The 20,471-nt window shown below is 31.8% G+C and overlaps 3 protein-coding genes across 3 annotated transcripts; 1 reads left to right on the top strand and 2 right to left on the bottom strand.

The window, feature by feature from the left end:
• Window positions 1-1,826: 1,826 nt before the first annotated feature.
• LOC114396902 (proline-rich receptor-like protein kinase PERK1) lies at window positions 1,827-2,165 on the bottom strand. The gene has a single exon (XM_028359070.1). It carries the CDS (start codon window positions 2,163-2,165, stop codon window positions 1,827-1,829), a length of 339 nt encoding a protein of 112 aa, XP_028214871.1.
• A 4,058-nt stretch (window positions 2,166-6,223) lies between these two features.
• LOC114396901 lies at window positions 6,224-8,601 on the bottom strand. The gene is made up of 5 exons (XM_028359069.1): window positions 8,518-8,601; window positions 8,100-8,408; window positions 7,525-7,608; window positions 6,779-7,007; window positions 6,224-6,681 (listed from the first exon to the last, which is right to left on the bottom strand). Exons 1-5 carry the CDS (start codon window positions 8,599-8,601, stop codon window positions 6,224-6,226), a joined length of 1,164 nt encoding a protein of 387 aa, XP_028214870.1.
• A 4,962-nt stretch (window positions 8,602-13,563) lies between these two features.
• On the top strand, window positions 13,564-19,781 carry LOC114396362 (heat shock 70 kDa protein 16-like). Its single transcript, XM_028358289.1, has 10 exons — window positions 13,564-13,724; window positions 14,095-15,403; window positions 15,716-15,928; window positions 16,717-16,812; window positions 16,903-17,040; window positions 17,609-17,803; window positions 18,259-18,405; window positions 18,484-18,612; window positions 18,700-18,830; window positions 19,335-19,781. Exons 2-10 carry the CDS (start codon window positions 14,234-14,236, stop codon window positions 19,414-19,416), a joined length of 2,301 nt encoding a protein of 766 aa, XP_028214090.1. The 5' UTR covers window positions 13,564-13,724; window positions 14,095-14,233; the 3' UTR covers window positions 19,417-19,781.
• Window positions 19,782-20,471: the final 690 nt, after the last annotated feature.

Raw genomic sequence — 20,471 nt, 5'->3', positions numbered from 1 at the left:
TGAACACATCTTGGATCTCTAACCCTTGTGTTCAATATTCTTACAATCCAAGAGACAATCAGTTTCTTTATTACAACTGAGTTTATGAGATCAACAAAAAGATTTCTCTCCTTAAGAGAGATGATACGAATTGAAATAGATTTGCACGTGTTTAGCATTATGTCTTTTCAAAATAGTTTGAAGGGATGTGTCTTTTCAAAAGAATTTTCAGAAATTCTCTCACGGGTAATCGATGACACAATTATATTTTGAAGGGTCATGACTTTTCAATTTAAATTTTAGGAGTTTCGTTACTAGTAATCGATTACAAACATCTGGTAATCGATTACAAAATTCAATTTTCAAAACCCTTTTAAAAAGCTTATTTTCAAATTTGTCTCTAGTAATCAATTACACTAACTGATAATCGATTACCGATGTCATTGATGACTTGGAAACAATTTGTTTTGAGGCAAAAACCAATTAACCAAGTGAAATTGTTGAAGGCCTTATTTTTTTCTTGATCTTGTTTGTTTGACCTTAAATTAATCTTGAAGTAATATTTAACTTTTGAATATTTGTTGAAACAACCTTGTTTGATTTTACTTTGACATCATCAAAACTCTCTATTATTACATTCATATTCTCCCCTTTTGTATGATGACAATTATTATCGAATGAATTCTTTTCGACATCATCAAAACCTACATGATTCACAGAAATAGTATAAAAAACCTATATGAGGATATTAAACCATGATTTTGTAAATGTTAAAAATAAGAATATTACTAAAACCAGTTGAAGTTTTAATATAATAGCAAAAATATATATATATATATATATATATATATATATAACTTTATTATGTGTAACTTTATTATTGTTATATAATTTTATTATAACATTTATAAATTCAGGTCAATTAGCTCAATTAGTGACTCATTATTTCGACTGCTAACCCATAAATCTACTGAGTGTATGATGAGTTTCTACAATACTATCCGAATTCCTTCACTGAATTCGGTTCAGGATTGGGGTAAAGCCTGACTTTGCTACTACTACCTCCACCGGGTGGACAATCAAATCAATTGGTATATCTCTCTTCATTCCTTTTTCAGGTTGTTTATCTTTTGTCTTGCCTTTTCTCTCAATCTGTGAATGATCTTTCCTCTTTACATATAAAATTCATGATATGTGGTGAAAGAGTTTCGCAACAATCTGTAAAAGCGGATACGTGGTTTTCTGTTAGAAACAGAGGGGAGGGAAGAAAACTACACTACTTGGTTTCGAGGACCAAGACCTCCTTACAAATTAATTTTCTAAATTCTTCTCTTTCTGCCTTATTCATTGATTCTTAGAGCTTTTATACACAGTTGCATGTCTACATTCCCACTACAATAACCGCTACAATAACCATTACAATAACCGCTATAATAACCACTACAATAACCGCACCCCCACTACAATAATCGTTACTAGAATGATAACTACCCTTATGACAGGTTTCCATGGCAGAGCATCTTCTTCCTAACATTACCTAGCCCATCAAAAACATCTTGTCCTCAAGGTGTTGGGTGTAGAAAACAGAACCTGGATCCCAAATGAAAATGGGTGTAAGAATTAGTGCCTGAAGATGATTGTGGAGACAGAGCCCTTTGGCAGCGACGAGAATGACAAAGATGAGGAGGAGGAAGGGGTGGTTGAGATTTGTGTCCCTGACCGTGGTAGCACACACAACAAAAAGGGAGAAGTGGATGTCAAAGGGAAAGATGCCACGACTAGAGGACTTTGTGTGGGACCGATGACTGGCGACCGGGAGGGATTCGAAGGAGAGTGTGTGGTGCTTGTTAACGGGAAGGTGGGAAGTTGCCATGGGAAGGGGGGGGCAATGTGGTTTCTGCTGTTGGTGGAGGCGACGTGGTTTCTGTTGTTGGTGGTGGCTTAGCAGAGGAAGAAGTTGGGTTGGTTGTCTTGGAAAGCAGAGGCGGCATGGGTGGTGACTTCGCAGAGACAGAAGATAGAGAGGGTTGTTTAGGTACCATGGTATTCAATATCCGAATAATGGCATCAAGTTTGGAAGTAATGGAAGTTTGGCCTGCAGCAGTGGAAGTTTGAATTGCAGCGAGTTTGGCCATGGCGGCCTCAAGACGATCCACACAGGCGGTGGAAAGTTCGGTGTCCGCCATTGAAGAGTGACAGGTCGGACCAATTGTTAGGAGCAGAGGGGAGGGGAAGAAAACTGCACTACTTGGTTTCGAGGACCAAGACCTCCTTACAAACTAATTTTCTAAATTCTTGTCTTTCTGCCTTATTCATTGATTCTTAGAGCTTTTATACACAATTGCATGTCTACATTCCCACTACAATAACCGCTACAATAACCATTACAATAACTGCTATAATAACCACTACAATAACCGCACCCACACTACAATAACCGCTACTAGAATGATAACTACCTCTATGACAGGTTTCCATGGCAGAGCATCTTCTTCCTAACATTTTCTTGTCATCACATTTTTTTTTTCATTATTTGTCTTTCTCCGGATTCTTATTGTTGTGATACTAGAGTATTTTTTTCTTTTTAAACCAAACTAAGGAATAAGGATGTATCTATTTCTTATTTTTTAATTTGGTTTTGTTTTAGAAACCTTTGAAAATGATTTCCATTATAAAAAAATATTTGTCTTATCGTCACCTTCTTTTTTTACTTTAAATATTTTTCCGTCTTTCTCCAGTTTCATTTGTTAGTCATATTAAGGTGCATGAAAAATCAAATTAAGGAAAGATCTGTTTCTTAAATTCAAAAATTAGCTTTTATTTTGTAATTTTTTAAATTATTTTTCTATTTAAAATATTAAAAATCAAATTAAGGATACTTCTGTTCCTTCCTTCTCCAGACTCTTACATTTTCTATATTGGAATTTGTTTCTTATTTTTAAAATTAGTTTTGATTTTAGAAATTTTTGAAAATAATTATTCATTCAAAAAATTATTTATTTGCAATTGAAATTTGTTCAGTCTTTTAGGCAACTTTTAATTTTACTTCTTTAAAGTTATTCATTTACTTTGAATCTGCTAGTTTTTTGAATTTTAAACTGAAAAAACACAACCAACAAACACTGTAGCTGATAGAAAGGTAATCCAACAAGTGCACACCCTCCATATATTAAACTAGCATTAACACATGCATATTTCATATTATTATGTATTGATGTATATTTGTATTTTTATTTCATATTAGTTTTAGTTTACTATTTTTTTTAAATACATGTATATGTATTTTTTTTGTCTCAACTATTTATGATACTATGATAACTTAATTTTTGTGCATTATTGAGAGTCACTTTCTAATCATATAAATATGTTTTTTAATTCAACAAACATTTCAAAGATAGTCAGGCCTCTTAATTCCCATTACAACAAATGAATAAAGCGGATCAGGTATGTGTATGTTTATTTGTGTTTAATTTTTAATTATGGACTAATTTTGAATCAATAAGAATAAGAAAAAGAGAAAAAAATACTTATTTTTTAAAAAACAATGTTAAAGGAAAGAGGAAAATAAAATAATTTTAAAATATTATGAATAAATTGATATTTTAGTTTTATTCTCTACATTTGGTAACAAATTAAGGGATCTGAAAATTTATTTTTCCTCACAAATATCACCTTAATTTTATTTGGTTTTAATTTGAAAATGAATTAATATACATAGATTTCTATAATTAATTAATATGGTTATAAAAGCATATTTTCTTAGTAAGTTTATGCATAGTAATCTCGAGAAAATGTACAAGATGTTAGATAAATCTGTCAAAGTTGTTGTCAAATAGATATTAATATCAGTGCGAATACACGTGAAATCTTCACATTATTGAAGAAGATTTTTATGGTTCAAGAATTCATCAACTGGTACACATCTAATATGTCATTTATTTAAATATAATTTAGATGCAAAATAGATTCTCTTTATTTCAGTATGTGTTTTGAACACCTTTTTTTCTTCTTCAATTGGTATGAGAGTCATGGGTCTTTTGTATTTAAAATTATACTGTGAAATGTGTTTTTCTTCTAAAAGTGAATATGTTTTTACTCGATGTCATCAAATATATTGCAATTGTTGTGAAAAATATGTGTTTTATTAAATTTGAAACATGTCTAGATGGATAGTCATTATATTAGATATATGTGATATATATTGTTTTGGGGAAGATAGCCTAATCCAAAAATAAAGCACCATGTGTATGCTCTTTTATTTTTTTTACAAAACCTTTTATTGACTTCATTGTAAATAATAAAAATATGTTTTGTTAAATTGCACCGCGATGTTTGCATAATTGTCTTTTGAGATCGAAACCATAAATGCATATATTGTGATATAAGTTTGTTGAAATGCCTTTGACTTAATTTGCTAGATCTAAAACCTATATTCAATTGTTGGATTATGCTAAATGAGTTTTGTATATTTAAAATGTGAATCAAGATTCTAATATATACATTAGATTATTATTATTATAGTATTATATCTTGTATAATATATGATGATTGCAATCAAAGTAAAAAAAACAATATATCTTGATCACCCTGTGATTGGATTTTTGGTGTACATGTGATGTATTGATATATATATATATATATATATATATATATATATATATATATATATATATATATATATATATATATATAATATTAGATCTTTTTCACATATTGAAATGTTATACAAATATATATTAAAAATGTGAATTATTAGATGTTAAAGAAATTTTTATTAGATGTAACATGTTTCCAGTGCTTTGAATATGAAAACTATTGTCTTCAATATTGCTATATAAATTGATGACTTTGACATAATTGAGTATATGAAATGTTAAAATCATGAAAAAAAGTGTCTCATTAAATGTTATTGAGTTCATTCATTTTAAGTGAAATTATATTTTTTATAATTTATAGAATGATTAGACTCGACACTTTTTACCGTGAAGTTGTTCACACGATATACATTTGTATATTTACGTTTTTTTACATGAATATTAATTAAATATCTAGGAGATATTTAAATTGATTTATAATTTATTGTTGGTACTAATTTTTGAAATATCACATATATTGATATGTGTCAATTTTGATTGGTGATTTATTTTCATAATTATTATTATATTATTTAATTGTAATATATGGAGATATATTACAACATATAATTTATAGGATTGTACCAAAATTGTAATTATTATGATAAAAGTCAATAATATATGATATTATGTCTATAGTATGATATATTCTTCTGATTATATATTTCAGCATAAAGATATTTGACTTATTAATTAGATTGTTATATTATATTGATAATATATGCAAAAAAAATTATTATATTATTATATACATATAATATATATCAGATATATTTTATGATTGCAATATATAGTAATATATAATTTATAGGATTGCCCAAGATTTTGATTATTGTGATAAAAGTTAATAATATGTGATATTATATATCATTTTGATTTTTTTTGTATGAGATATATTTGATTTGTTGATTAGAGACAAAAAAGATTTTTTTAATATGTTAATAGTTGGCAATAGAAATAAAAAAAGGGGAATTTTCTTTTAAACTTAAATATGATAAAAGTTGGTAGATAAAACAAAATAATGATTTTGTTAATATTTAGCCAATAGAAACAAAAATGAATTTTGTTTTTAAATTTAAACCTGGGATCGAAACAAGAGAAAAATGCATAGTGAGTTTTTTCCGAATGACTAGAAAAATAATTTTTCTAAGTGTGCTATGGGAAGAGTCTTAATCTGCACTTTGAAAACACAAATAATAATTATTTCTCTTGTTATTTCCTCAAAATGAAAACACCAAAAAGTTTTAGGGTGTGTTTGGTTTGCATCTTCATTTCCTGTTTTTATTTTCTAAAAACTGTTTTTATTTTCAAAAGATTAAAATTTTGAAAACATGTTTGGTTTGACTTCTTGTTTCCTGCTTTCAAGAAATGAAAACATTGAAAATGTGTTTGGTTTGAACTATTTTCATAATTGATGTCTATTATTTTATATAAATACCAAAAAAAAAACAAGTGGAGAATTAATAAAATTAACTTGCAATTTAACTTGAAATAGAATCATCTTGCAATTTAACTCTAAATAATAAATAAGATAATACATGTCATTAAATATAAATGAAAGTTCTTAATTTTGAATGCTAACAAAAGCTTAACATTAAATATAATTTCTTTTACGATCTACAGTAATTTTCCCACATTTCATTTGTTATGGTTTGTCGAACTTGTGCCATTTCAACTGCTTGATTTTGGTTGACACCTTGTTGCTCTAAACATAACCATTGGTCATCCATATCCATGAGTTGTTGAGCATATTGCTCAAAGAGTGTATTCGCACCATTTTGCATTCTTATAAAATTATGTATAGTGCAACAAGCAATGAGAATTAATCTTTGTCTTCTAATGGGATAACTTGGCATCAATTTCAAAATTGGAAATCTTGCTTTCAAAACTCCAAAGAATCTTTCAATGACATTCCTTAATGAAGAGTGTCTATAATTGAATAATTCTTCTTTTCCACGTGGACGTCCACCTCCTTCACGAAAATCGTGCAAATGATATTTGTTCCTTCTGAAAGGGGCAAGATAGCCTGGCATGTTAGAAAATCCAGAGTCGATCAAATAGAATTGATCTACAACAAGAACAATTCATCTATTCAATAAGAATGTATGCTCTGGACTATAATAATCATTACGTTAAACTAATAAATAAATACAAGATAAAAATACCTCCGTTAGGCTTTGGGAAATTATTTTCGAGAGATAAAGCATCCAAAAATACCCTTGAATCGTTTGCTGTCCCTTCCCAACCAGAATAAACAAACGTGAAAAGCATATCAAAATCACACACAACTAATACATTTTGTGTCACCAACACTTTTCTTCCACGAAAAGCAGCTTGTTTAGAAGCAGAAGCCCAAGCAGATACATGCATTCCATCAATGGCACCAATGCAATCCTACATTTATAATGATTTTAACATGATACTTACTTCACTAGAAAAATATAAATAAACTAAATTATTAATAAAGAAATACCTTGAAGCATGGGTAGTATTTTGGATTGCCCCTAATGTGAGGATGCGTACTTGTTTGATTTCTTTGATGGATTATGTTTGTGCCTAGCTTGCAAACTGCTTTTAGGATAATTCGAAACCACTTGCTCACCGTGTGCAATGAATGTTGAAATCGTTCAGCAACTACCCGATGACGCAAGTTATGACATATTATAATCAAGAACATTGCAATCGCTTCCTTTATGCTAACTTTTTTACCATCACATAAATTAGCAACTTCCTTTAAAGTTTCACAAAAATTCATAAATACATATTTCTTCATCCAGAAGTTCTCATAACATCTTGTTTCATGACCTATTAAGAATTTTATGGTATACATTTTTCCAGTCAACATAGATGTCCTACATGGAGTTTTATCAATAAAACTCTGTTCATATTACATGATGGTCATAATTAACACTAAATCCATTAAATCATCATAATCATCCAATTCAGAATCTATGCTACTTGAGCTATCGTCAGATGAATTCAAAGACATATCTACCTGCACATATAAATAATGTAAAGCATTAATTAAAAACATTGTCCCATAATATAACCTACCATTATACCAAGTATAATGTACACAATGATGTCCTAATTATAAAAACATAAAGCAATCCATCACACCACAATAAAATTAAACAAGTGCAAACACACCACAATAAAATTAAACAAGTTTAGACACATGACATAAACACTTTGAATAAACATTTGCCTCCAATGTTCAACAAGAGATTCTATCAATTGCTTCCTTTGCTCTGCATCCATCACTATGAACATTTGCCTCCAATGCTCACTTGTAAACTTCTCCATTAACTTAAAGTAAGCTGAAGTGGGAACATCTTGCATGATGTCCAACAGTTCCATGCATGCCTTTGTTGAATAAGGATCACTTATTGGACTAGTAGCTTGAGAAGTCTTTCCCTTATATCACTCTTCTCTAGCTCTTGAAGTTGTTGTCCTTTGGCTCATTGAATCACTCCATATGCTTACAATTTTGTCTAACATCTCTTTGTTAGAAGTTTTTCCCTCTTTACAGCAACACTCACCCAAAGAAAATATTTCCTTCCTTTTGTGCCTAAGCCCTTTCATATCATCCTTCTCATCATCAAAAACATTAATATGAATCCCCTTTGTAAAGAAATCACCTTCCATGACTTTCTCCTCATCAGAATTTGGTGGCTCTTGAGTAGAAGCATGACTTAGTTTCCCAGTTGCTGTGCTTGAATTGAATATGTCACCGAGGATATCATAGTCATACTCAAAACCATGTTTCTTGAAATTCTTGTAATGCCTTCCTTTCTATAAAAGATAAAGTGTACAATGTCAATACTAAGCAATGACAACATACAACAATAACAATAACAATAATTTTAGGATCAAGTTATACCTTAATCAATTCGTCCTATACTTCATTAGGGGCATTCACTTTGTTGGGTTCCATTTCCCAAGTGACTCCAGTACGGGCTAGCAAAGTTGAAAAATCATGATGCATTTGTCTCAGATGATTAAACTCATTTCTCACTAATAATTCAAGTTCATAGCCAATTGATCCTATCAACATACACACGGTTACTTATTAGTAGAGAATAAAATGGGCATTTCAAGTTAAATGATCAATCAATATAACATTCTCCCCTAAACCAATTCAGTGAAAAAATCCCTTAATAAATTCAAAGAAATGTTCCCAATTTGTCACAAACCCTAAATCAAAGAAATGTTCTCAACTATCTCAAAAACCTTAAATCAAAGAAATACCTGGTGCAACGGTGAGTGTTACCGCAAGTACGACGATGACGATAAAACATAAATTATGCAACTCAAAAGACAAGAACTACTTCAATGCAAACTTGACATACATTACAAAGATGAGGTTAATCATGAAACAGGGAAAGTGTAGATAAGCTCATATCAGGCAACGAAGAAAATGAAGAAGATGGAACAATCAAACAACTCAAGCAAAATTCACAAATGATAGAAAGTAGAAATAATAAAATTTAGTCATTCATTTTCGAGACAAAACTCTCAGCTCCAAAATCCAAAGTTATATTTCTAAAAGCCAAATTAGATCACTTGCAAGACACTAACAGACCTAGGTCAAAGAGATAAAACCATAAAGGTTAGCATTTTCATTTCAGCATAAGGTAGCAATGAAAACTGAAGCGCGTCAAGTAAACTAAGGCTAATAATAGCTCGTTTGCACTTTAACTAACTAATTCCATTTGGCAAAGGACTAATATTGATGCTTCCATAGATAAAGAAGCTCAATTTTGTTTTGAATCAACAATTTTTAGTTAAGAGTTGGTAAAGACAGATTCATGGCAAAAAAAAGTTGATGACACCCAGAACCCCAAAGAAAGAGAGAGAGGTACTTGACGGCGAGATGTGACGGTGGCGGATGACGTCGACGTCGAAGCTAGTTTGGTCCAATGGTGGCGATTGCAGTGTGCTATTGTGTGTAGTTGTGCGGCTAGGTCGCGACAGAGAGTGGGTCTCGAGTCTCGACCTCGACGGAGAGTGGGTTGAGGCGTGATTGCGTTAGGCGTCAAGCTTGAGCTACCGTGATGGAGAGGGAGTGAGTTAGTGGGTCGAGTTGAGGCTGGCGTGCGTGAGGACTGAGCAACGAGCATTGAGGCGGCGACGGAGACATGAACTCATGGAGAGAAAGTGGCTGAGTGGGTCGATGAGATGTTCTCTGTTTTTTGTTGAAGAAGGAGAGAAGCGTGTGAAGGAAATGAATTTTATTTTACCTAAAATGAGGTTCTTGTTTTCAACTGAAAAACGAGATTTTATTGTTTCTATTTTTTGGTTTGTTTGGGAAAATATTGTTATTGAAAATGTTTTCAAAATCCAACCAAATACATTTTCATCACCATTTTCTATTTCCAGTGAAAATGAAAACATGAAACAACCAAACCAAACACCCCCTTAATTTTTTCTTTTTATTCTTTGTTTTGCTTGTCAAAGTTGACAACAAAATTTGATTTTATTTCAAACAACTAATATATAAATAAGATTTTGAATTAAAATGATTTAATTTAAGTTGTATCTTATCAATAACTAAAAAAAAAACTTATTTTATGAGCAATTTTTTTTGTTTCTCCACTTGTTGTTTATAGTCTTTATAAAATTACATATGATGATATGTGTTTTATTATATGGTGATATATTATCTAATTTATTTTATATATTAAATTGTTTAATACCAAGGAACTTGTGGTTTTAACAACATAAATTGGAGCATATGATGCAAATTGTTTTGATTTATTTTATTACAAGGAATGACTTGACTAACAAGATACTTGTAATTTGAAAGTAAATTGGAGCATGTGAGGGAAAATATTTTTATTACAAGGAACAGAACTGAAACCAAGAGACTTGTAGCTTAAAATAAAAGCATGTGATGCGAGTTATTTAATTAATAATAAGGAATGACTTGACAACTATGGGACTTATAATTAATTAATATAACATGAGATGTGAATTTTGAAATTATTTTTTATACTAAACATCTGGACTACCCAGGGGAGTATAAAATTTAATTTGTAGATACTAATAGGATTGACTTGACAATCAAGTACTTACTTATTTGGTATGATTAGTTTTCAAAGTGTATGTGATACATCATGTCTTAGAAAAATATATATGTTATATTCTGCCTTAGGATATGTTTGAGAAACAACTTGACAATCAAGTGACTCATTCATAGTTTTAAGAAATTACAACAAGGCTTGAGATTGTCCCACTTGCTACAAGATGGACACTGAGATACCTTTCTTGAATGTTCTAAAGTTACCACAAAGGTCATCAACTCCAACAATAGTTGTTCAAGAGCCAAGTATAGTTCAAGATCAGGTTAATGAACCAATCTTAGAGCCAATTCAGAAACCTATGAACCCAATGCATGAGCCTTCTAGAAAATCTACTCAAGTGCACCATGCACCTGACAGATTAAACTTGATGGTCCTAGATGACACATTAAATGAGGTTTATCGTGATGATGATGATCCAATAAGCTATGAAGAGGCTATGCAAAGCTTGGATTGTAAGAAATGGCAAGAAACTATGAAATCTAAAATAGAATCAATGAAGATCAACAAAGTATGGACTTTAGTTGAAGCTTCAAATGATATAAAACCAATTGGTTGTAAATGGGTTTACAAGAAAATGATTGGAGCATATTGAAAGGTTGAAACCTACAAAGCTTGTTTTGTTGCCAAGGGATATTGTCAAAAGAAAGATATAGATTATGATGAAACATTTCTCCCGTGACAATGCTCAAATCAATTCGTATTCTTCTTGCTATAATAGCATACTATGATCATGAAATATGAAATGGATGTGGAAAATGACTTTCCTTAACGATGAGCTAAAAGAAAATGTGTATTGACGCAACTTGAGGGGTTCACATCCTTGTCTGATCATAATAAAGTCTACAAGTTTCAACAATTCATTTATGAATTGAAACAAGTGTGTAGAAGTTGAAGCATTCATTTTAACAAGATAATTGAATGGTTCAATCTTGTTAGCTATGAAGAAGAACTTTGTGAGTATAAAATGATCAGTGGAAGCATTACATGTATATGTAGATGATATATAAAATAATACACAATGCAAGGAAGAAAGATTTGGCTACTAATATAATATTCATGAAACATTTGGGAGAAACAACCTACATTTTAGAAATAAAGATTTATAGAGATAAGTTTAGAAGGTTGTTCGGTGTCTCCCAATCTAGGTACATTAATACCATCCTAAAGAGGTATAACATGAAAACTCCAAAAGTGACTATTTGCTAATAGAAATTGGAGTTACTCTCAGTACGGAGGATTGTCCTAAAACTCATGAAGTGAGAGAATACGTAACTAGAGTACCATATGCTAGCATAGTGGGAGCTATAGTATATGACATGATTTTTACATGTTCTAATATCATTTATCCATTAGGTGTAACAAGTTGATATCAAGAAAGTCTTGGTGGGGATCATTGAAAGTGGGAAAGACCATTCTTAAGTACTTAACAAGAACTAAAGATTGTACCTCATTATGGAGACTCAAAATTAAAAACTAAAGTAGTTTGATGAACATAAATTGGAATTAGTAATGAAATACATGAGTAATGGGCTCTAGTGCAAGTGAGAGATTGTTGGGGATAAATATGTATGTCCAAGATCCAATTCATCATGTTGTCAATTTTAGTAAATAATTGTTCTTTATTTTATTATCATATTTATTGTTTTATTGAATTGTTAATTTGACAAGTTCTTGATTAAAATTAGGGGCGTGTTATCATGATAGAGATTATGATAATGAGAAACAAGTCCTTTATAATTTTAATCTAAATTGTTCTTGATCGTAGGATTATTGTGAATCTGGATATATCAATATATATGTAATGACCTTTATTGGATAAATATTAATAGATTTCATTTATTAAATTGCATATATAAATGATATATATGTAGATGTCATCATTGAACTAACTCAATTGAGATTTTCTAATGGTTAAATTTACCATAAACTGTCAATAAAAAATTCTCAAGAATAAGTTTAATAGTTTTCTTTGACTTGAGATTGTCATAGTAATTAACAGGTTATTTGTTATGTTTCGGTTCTAGACACCTAATGCTTTAGCGCACTTGTTGAATGAATATTGGACATGATTAAATACCTGTAGAATTAATGATTAATCAAGAAGGAATCCATCAAATATTGGTAATGAGTTTGAACTCTACAAATAAAATTAAAGAGACGGGTGATCACTTGTCTTCTCTCATAGCACCAATTATTGTTACACTTGAAATCTTCACATTATTAAAATTTTCTTTTATATAAAATAGATTTTTTTTCTGTTTTAAACACTTTTTTTCCTTTCGGTAACAAGAATATATCAACACTTTTTTTCCATAGGTAACAAGGATATATCAATGTAGTTGCTTCTTGATTTGTATGTCTGATTTTTTACATTAAAGAGAGGGGTGATCACTTGTCTTCTCTCATAGCACCAATTATTGTTACACTTGAAATCTTCACATTATTAAAATTTTCTTTTATATAAAATAGATTTTTTTCTGTTTTAAACACTTTTTTTCCTTTCGGTAACAAGAATATATCAACACTTTTTTTCCTTCGATAACAAGGATATATCAATGTAGTTGCTTTGTTGGTATGCCTGATTTTTTACTTCAATGGAAAAAACTCCGGTGTGCTTTTGCAGAAAGCTGAAGTAAAAGTCAATGTACTATTTCTATTAATTAAAAATATTTTTTTAAAAAAATTCTGAATTAGAAATAGAGGCCAGAGGGTAAGTCACTCGGACCAATTGTACTATTTCCATCCCACCCTTGTTTGTTTCTTCACTCTTGAATTAGAGGGTATAATTGCAAAACCACTTTTTACAAATATGACCCGAAATAAACTCATTATTCTCATATTTGGCGTCGTTGCTCACTTCTGTAAACCCCCCTGCTTCGTGCCATTGGCATAAAGCGAAGATTTCTCTCTCTCTCTCTCTCTCTCACACACACACACACTCACACACACTCCCTCTTTGTACTCCATCTTCGTCACCATCCGCACTATGCAATCCCAAATGCTTCTCGATTCCACCATCCGCAAGGTATATTCTTTTCTTCGTTGCTGTTCAATTCAGATTGGCTGAATCCACTTTTTGTTAGCTTATGTGACTTTTTTGTTACATTGAAAACATGCCCCCCTTTTCCCCCCTCAATTTTTCTGGGAAATGGAGGGAAATTCAACGGAAAAATATGATTTTTAGTAATGGGTTTGGGTTAAATTGTTGGTTCTCCCTCCCCCATTTCTCAATTTCCTTTTGCCCCCATTTTTGACTTTTGTTCCTGCTTGCACCTGATGAGCAATCTAAGGAATTTTCAGCAATAGGAGATGGAATTTAGTTTGTTAGTACTTTCATTTTGATAATAAAGGTTTCTCATTTCCATGTGTCTTTTTCAATCCCTTTTGTTTTGTAGTGATTTGCGGTCAAGCCTAGGTTTCTGGGCTGGTTTTGTGGAATCTGTTGAAGTTTTGGATTTTGGGGATGTTGGTTGAGTAGGGTGGGTGAATTGGATTGGACTAGTTGGTTGAAGTTTGGTGCAAGTGAGTTGAGATATGAGTGTGGTGGGGTTTGACATTGGTAATGAGAACTGCGTCATTGCCGTAGTCAGGCAACGAGGCATTGATGTTTTGTTGAATTATGAATCTAAACGCGAAACCCCGGCTGTGGTCTGCTTTGGCGAGAAGCAGCGGATTTTGGGGTCTGCTGGTGCTGCTTCTGCTATGATGCACATCAAGTCCACAATATCTCAAATAAAGAGACTGATAGGAAGGAAGTTTGCGGATCCTGATGTGGAAAAAGAGCTGAAAATGCTCCCTGTTGAAACTTCTGAGGGTCAAGATGGAGGCATTTTGATTCATTTGAAGTACATGGGGGAGATTCATGTATTTACACCTGTTCAATTATTGTCCATGCTCTTTGCTCACTTGAAGACCATGACCGAGAAAGATTTGGAGATGCCCATTTCGGATTGTGTTATCGGGATCCCATCATACTTTACCGACTTGCAGAGACGGGCGTATCTTGATGCAGCGAAAATTGCCGGGTTGAAGCCTTTGAGATTGATCCATGATTGTACTGCAACTGCCCTTAGTTATGGAATGTATAAAAAAGATTTTGGAAGTGCAGGTCCTGTAAATGTTGCATTTATTGATATTGGTCACTGTGATACTCAGGTCTCAATTGCGTCATTTGAGTTTGGGAAAATGAAGATACTTTCACATGCGTTTGACAGGAGCTTAGGGGGGAGGGACTTTGATGAGGTTATATTTTGTCATTTTGCAGCAAAATTCAAGGAAGAGTACCACATTGACGTGTATTCTAATACCAAGGCATGCTTTAGGCTACGTGCAGCATGTGAGAAATTGAAGAAAGTTTTGAGTGCAAATCTAGAGGCGCCTCTAAATATCGAGTGTTTGATGGATGAGAAAGATGTCAAGGGATTTATCACAAGGGAAGAATTTGAGAAGCTGGCATCAGGATTACTGGAGAGAGTTTCTATTCCTTGCCGCAGAGCATTAATTGATGCAAACTTGACAGAAGAGAAGATTTCTTCTGTAGAGCTAGTTGGTTCGGGTTCTAGGATTCCAGCAATAAGTACATTACTAACTTCTCTGTTCAAGAGAGAACCCAGCCGACAGCTGAATGCAAGTGAGTGTGTAGCCCGTGGTTGTGCTCTACAGTGTGCAATGCTCAGTCCTATTTACCATGTGAGAGAATACGAGGTTTGTGTATTTATTTTTCCAAATCTATTCTCATCTTATCTTTATGCTATAAATATATATTGCTGATTAGAATTGAGTTTGTAGATCCTTAGAAATGTAGTAAATTAGTAATTGTGAAAGGATCAAATTGTTACCTAGGTTTATTCTAACAAGTTTTGTTTTCAACCTTTGATTGTCTTTGATAGTTCCATTTTTTTTTTCTCTTTTTCTGATTTAAAATGAAATTTCCATAACTCATTGGTATAGACTCATGTGCCTCTCTTTGTCATATTGTTTTCCATATAATTAATGTGATTTCTCATGTCTGTTCAGGTCAAGGATGTTATTCCCTTTTCAATTGGACTTTCATCAGATGAAGGTCCAGTTGCTGTGAGATCAAATGGTGTACTTTTCCCAAGAGGCCAACCCTTTCCAAGTGTTAAAGTCATAACCTTTCGGCGAAGTGATTTGTTTCATTTGGAAGCTTTCTATGCTAATCCAGATGAACTACCACCTGGGACATCTCCTATAATTAGTTGTGTCACGGTATGCCCACTTTAGAATATTCAGAAAACGTGAAGCAGTTAAAATTATCTTGTGCATTTTTATCTGTTATATATATTTTCTCGTCAACCACGCTACCCCATTTCACGCTACCCCATTTCTTAGTAATAGTTACATCCTCACTCTCCTGGTTTTCCTGTGTGTTTAATGCAAATCATGCACTATAGCTTTAGTGTGAGCACTTTTTTTTGGGGGGTAAATCTATGTGAACTTTTTAACATTCTTTATTTTACTTTTTGGTACTCAAATATTCATATATATATGTGCTAAAATTTAAATTCCACAGAAAATTTGTTTTTGGTAGATATTCATCATTACCACAATCAACACCTTTTCTTTTTAAGTTGTAATATTCTGATATTTAGAAGCTGTTAATGGAATATCTCCAAACGTTTTGTCTGACTCTTGTCAGTTATTGGCATCAAGTGAGAAGAATTACTTCAATGGATCCGGAGCTGTTGCAATAGACACCTCACACTATTTCCCAATGAGAGATAAACTTCATTACCAAATAGCCTGTGACTGTGACTATTACTTGTTTTGACATAAAAGGAAACCATTGTTGTAAAACTAAGTAGGCATAACAATATGAAAGTCAGAATCTGTTTTCTGTGGATATGCACGCACTTGTCTAAATCATTATGTTAGGAGAAAGAAGAAGAGAATGTGGTAGATCTAACATCATTCTTTGTGCTGGTAATTCAGCAGGCATTATCTGCATGCCCTCACCTTGAAATTTGCTTATGCATTTGATCACTACTTCATTTCAGATTGGTCCTTTCCATGGATCCCACGGTAGTAAGATCAGAGTTAAAGTTAGAGTTCCACTTGATCTGCATGGCATTGTCAGTATTGAATCAGCTACAGTAAGTAAGAAGCCTCATTTTATCTTTCCATACTGTGCTATTAGTTTTTCTAAGAGAGGTCTTTGGACATAAGCCTTTCTATGGTTTCAGTTGATCAAGGATGATTTGGTTATGGCTGGTGATTATCATTCAAATTCTGATGCAATGGATATTGATCCTATTTCTGAGACAGTTACCAATGGGTTTGAAGATAATACCAATAAGAACTTGGAATCTCCATGTAGTTCTGTAATTTCCCTTTCTCTTTATCTCGCTTTCATTTTTCCTTTCTGGGAAATTTTCAGATTTCAGGCAATTTTATCCTTTGAGCATGGAAAATCATATAGCTAAAATGATAATAGCAATTGCCATAATTTCTGATGAATTCTGTGACATTTGTCATGGTTGATTTTCATAAAGTCCATTTGTTGTTTGGAGTAAATTTATTAGGTTTAGTTACCCTTTTGGTCCCTATAGTTGCAATTTTTTTAACCCTTTGGTCCTTGCTGTCTATAATTGCCTAAAGTCGTTACATCTAAATCTTTTAAAACTGCTACAAAACTAAAACTTTCACTACCAAAAAATTTAGACAGTTCCAGTTTTGTAGTAGTTTTCAAGGATCTGGTGTAAAGGGTTACAAAATTGCAACTATGACCAAAAGGGTAATTAAACCATTTTATTATTACTATCATCCCTTTTTTTCAAAGGCTGACTGATTCTGGTGATATAATATTATTGTGGTGATAATTATGATTGCAAATATGATTCATTTTGGTATTTGGAGTTATTAAAATATTTCTATCATACCTTTTTACAGGCTGATGGTACAAGAAAAGATAACAGAAGGCTTAATGTGCCAGTGAATGAGAATGTCTATGGTGGAATGACAAAGGCAGAGATCTTAGAAGCTCATGAAAAAGAACTCCAGTTGGCCCATCAGGACAGAATTGTAGAGCAAACCAAAGAAAAGAAGAACAGCTTGGAGTCTTATGTCTATGATATGAGGAGTAAGGTACAGATTCAATGTCTCAAAAATTTGTAGACATGACTGGCTTCTTTGATGAAGGGATGTTTGGTTTTTATGTGGTCACACACTAAGCATAAGCTATAAATTGTTTTGTCCATTGGCTGATCCTTTTTTTTTTCAAAATGGAAAACAGACATGTTCCTTTTTAAAGGATCAGATTTACCTTTGTTAAGTTAATTAAAAGTCTTGAGTGTGTCATATGAGAAACTTTATGGTGTAGTTATTGAAAATGGATTATGGCTTTCTGTGGTGATTCATTTGTAAATGTAAGTTCGCAATTGGTTTTTTTGTAAACTTATCTGTGCAGGGTTGGAAGTTTGAAATCTTTAAATTTGTATCCCTTTCAATGCTACTGACTTTATACCGACATTGGAAGATTATGTTTTTGGTTCTATTTTGCTTTGTGAGCTGAAATTTAACTTATTTGCATATTTGAATAGCTCTTCCACACATACCGAAGCTTTGCAAGTGAACAAGAGAAGGATGACATATCTAGGACCCTTCAAGAGACTGAGGAATGGCTTTATGAGGATGGTGTTGATGAAACTGAACATGCTTATTCTTCAAAACTGGAAGATCTGAAAAGGGTTATTTTTTCTATTCTTTTCCTTTTATTACTGAATCCCTTGCCGTACTTCTTGTTTACAATCTATGTATTCTTGTAGCTGGTAGATCCAATTGAGAATCGGTACAAAGATGATAAAGAAAGAGTGCAAGCTACAAGAGATTTATCGAAGTGCATTTTAAAGCATCGTGCTTCTGCAGATTCCCTTCCAACCCAGGATAAAGAACTGGTACAATAAGATTTAGGCTAGTATATGCTTTTGTGATTATGATGCTGCCCTTAAGATCAGCTTTCATGTGATGATTTTATTGTTTAGATCATCAATGAGTGCAATAAAGTTGAGCAGTGGTTGGAAGAGAAGATCCAGCAACAAGAATCATTTCCTAGAAATACTGATCCAATATTATGGTCAAGTGATATCAAGAGCAAGACAGAGGAGTTAAACTTGTATGACTTTCTGTTTTCCTTTTCAGAAGTGTATATTTATTGTTTTTATTGAATCCATGGGACACAAATAAAACTTGAGTCTAGAGAACAACTATTCATAAAATCATAGTGTTAGGCAATCAAATCTATTGATTCATGTGTAATAAAGTTTCACATATGATATCAATAGATTCATAGGGAATAATATTTCTTATGATAATAATTTTGAATTAGGACAAAACTCAGACACAATTTTTTAGGTACTCTTGATGTACTTCAATCAGAATTAGTTTCATCTTGTTAGCATTTAATGCAAATATTTATTACACAGATTACCAAGGTGAAACTCTAATTTTGATTGGAAAATAGCACCAAAAACACCAAAGGACTGCATCTATGTTTTGCCCATTGAATTATGCACTTGCTTGTGCAAAACATTGTTCATATGGTCTTGTAAACATGTTTGTCTTTTTCCCTTTGATTTTATCTAAACATTAACAAATGTCCTATTTTGGTGGTTTTCAGAAAATGCCAACAGATATTGGGATCTAAGGCTTCTCCATCTCCAGAAGACAAAGACAAGCCGGATACATTCAATGATCCCTGAATACATTGATGTGATTATACCGCATGGAACTGAAGACCCAAGTTTTCATCACTGATTCCATCTGACAAATATAGAAAAAAGTTTCCTTGCATTTTTGCTTTGCAGCGTTTTGTATTTTAATAATCTATCTAATCTTTTCTGGTATGATATAGTTTCTTCAAATGAATTGAATAGATTCTGCTTTAGGGAAGAAAAAAATGTGTGAAGTATTAGTGGCACTTGTTTCTGCTTTGTGTTCAAAGAAATTCTTACAAAATTGATTGGTCAATCTCGAATAATGTTGGAATCTTTGTGAAGCTTTTAGCATATAAGAACGTGTTACGCGGCTTTATGATAATGGATGAATTAAATTATTATTATTGTTAGGCTGGCCACAATTTACTTTGCACAAGTCTACTTTTTTTAATTCTGTTTTTTAAGTCTATCAATTTTTCTTTATATGGTGTTCTTCTATCCAGATTATCATGTTCTATAGTGGCGTGTAACATTATGAGACATTTGTTTTTCGGATTTTTTTTATAACTTTGGAAACTTTTTTTTTTCTGAGAATATAACACGGAAATGTTATTTTTGAGTATTTAAAATAGTATGTGATACATACGACAATAATTATTTTATTATCTCTTAACAAACATGAGAATAAGTTTTTCTAATCTCATTTTCGAAAATAAATTAATAATATGGAAAAAAAAATCCTCCTAGAGTTATTTATTTATTATATTATTATTGCAAATTGCTTCCAAATTCTTGTACAAAAACAAATGAATGATTTTCATATTTTATTAACAGGATTGGACAAGTTCCCAACTTTACAATTAAGAGATGTCAAATGCTGATTAATGCATAACATGAATAATTTAAAGAAATCAAAATTGAAATTTTTTTGATAAAAAATATTATTAATAAATCTTAGAATAGTATTATCACAAAAAAAATATATGTAACAAATGTTTACAAGAAAATATATGCTGATTATTATTTTTATTTAAAGATTACAATACTATGTCTATAAATATGAATTTTTGAGATGAAAAGAATCATCTAATTAAAGAGAA

The sequence above is a fragment of the Glycine soja genome, chromosome 18 (genome assembly GCF_004193775.1).
Source record: "Glycine soja cultivar W05 chromosome 18, ASM419377v2, whole genome shotgun sequence".
In the NCBI taxonomy this organism is placed as follows: domain Eukaryota; kingdom Viridiplantae; phylum Streptophyta; class Magnoliopsida; order Fabales; family Fabaceae; genus Glycine; species Glycine soja.
Note: the sequence above shows the minus strand (reverse complement) of the source record. Positions and strands in the feature narration are given on the sequence as shown.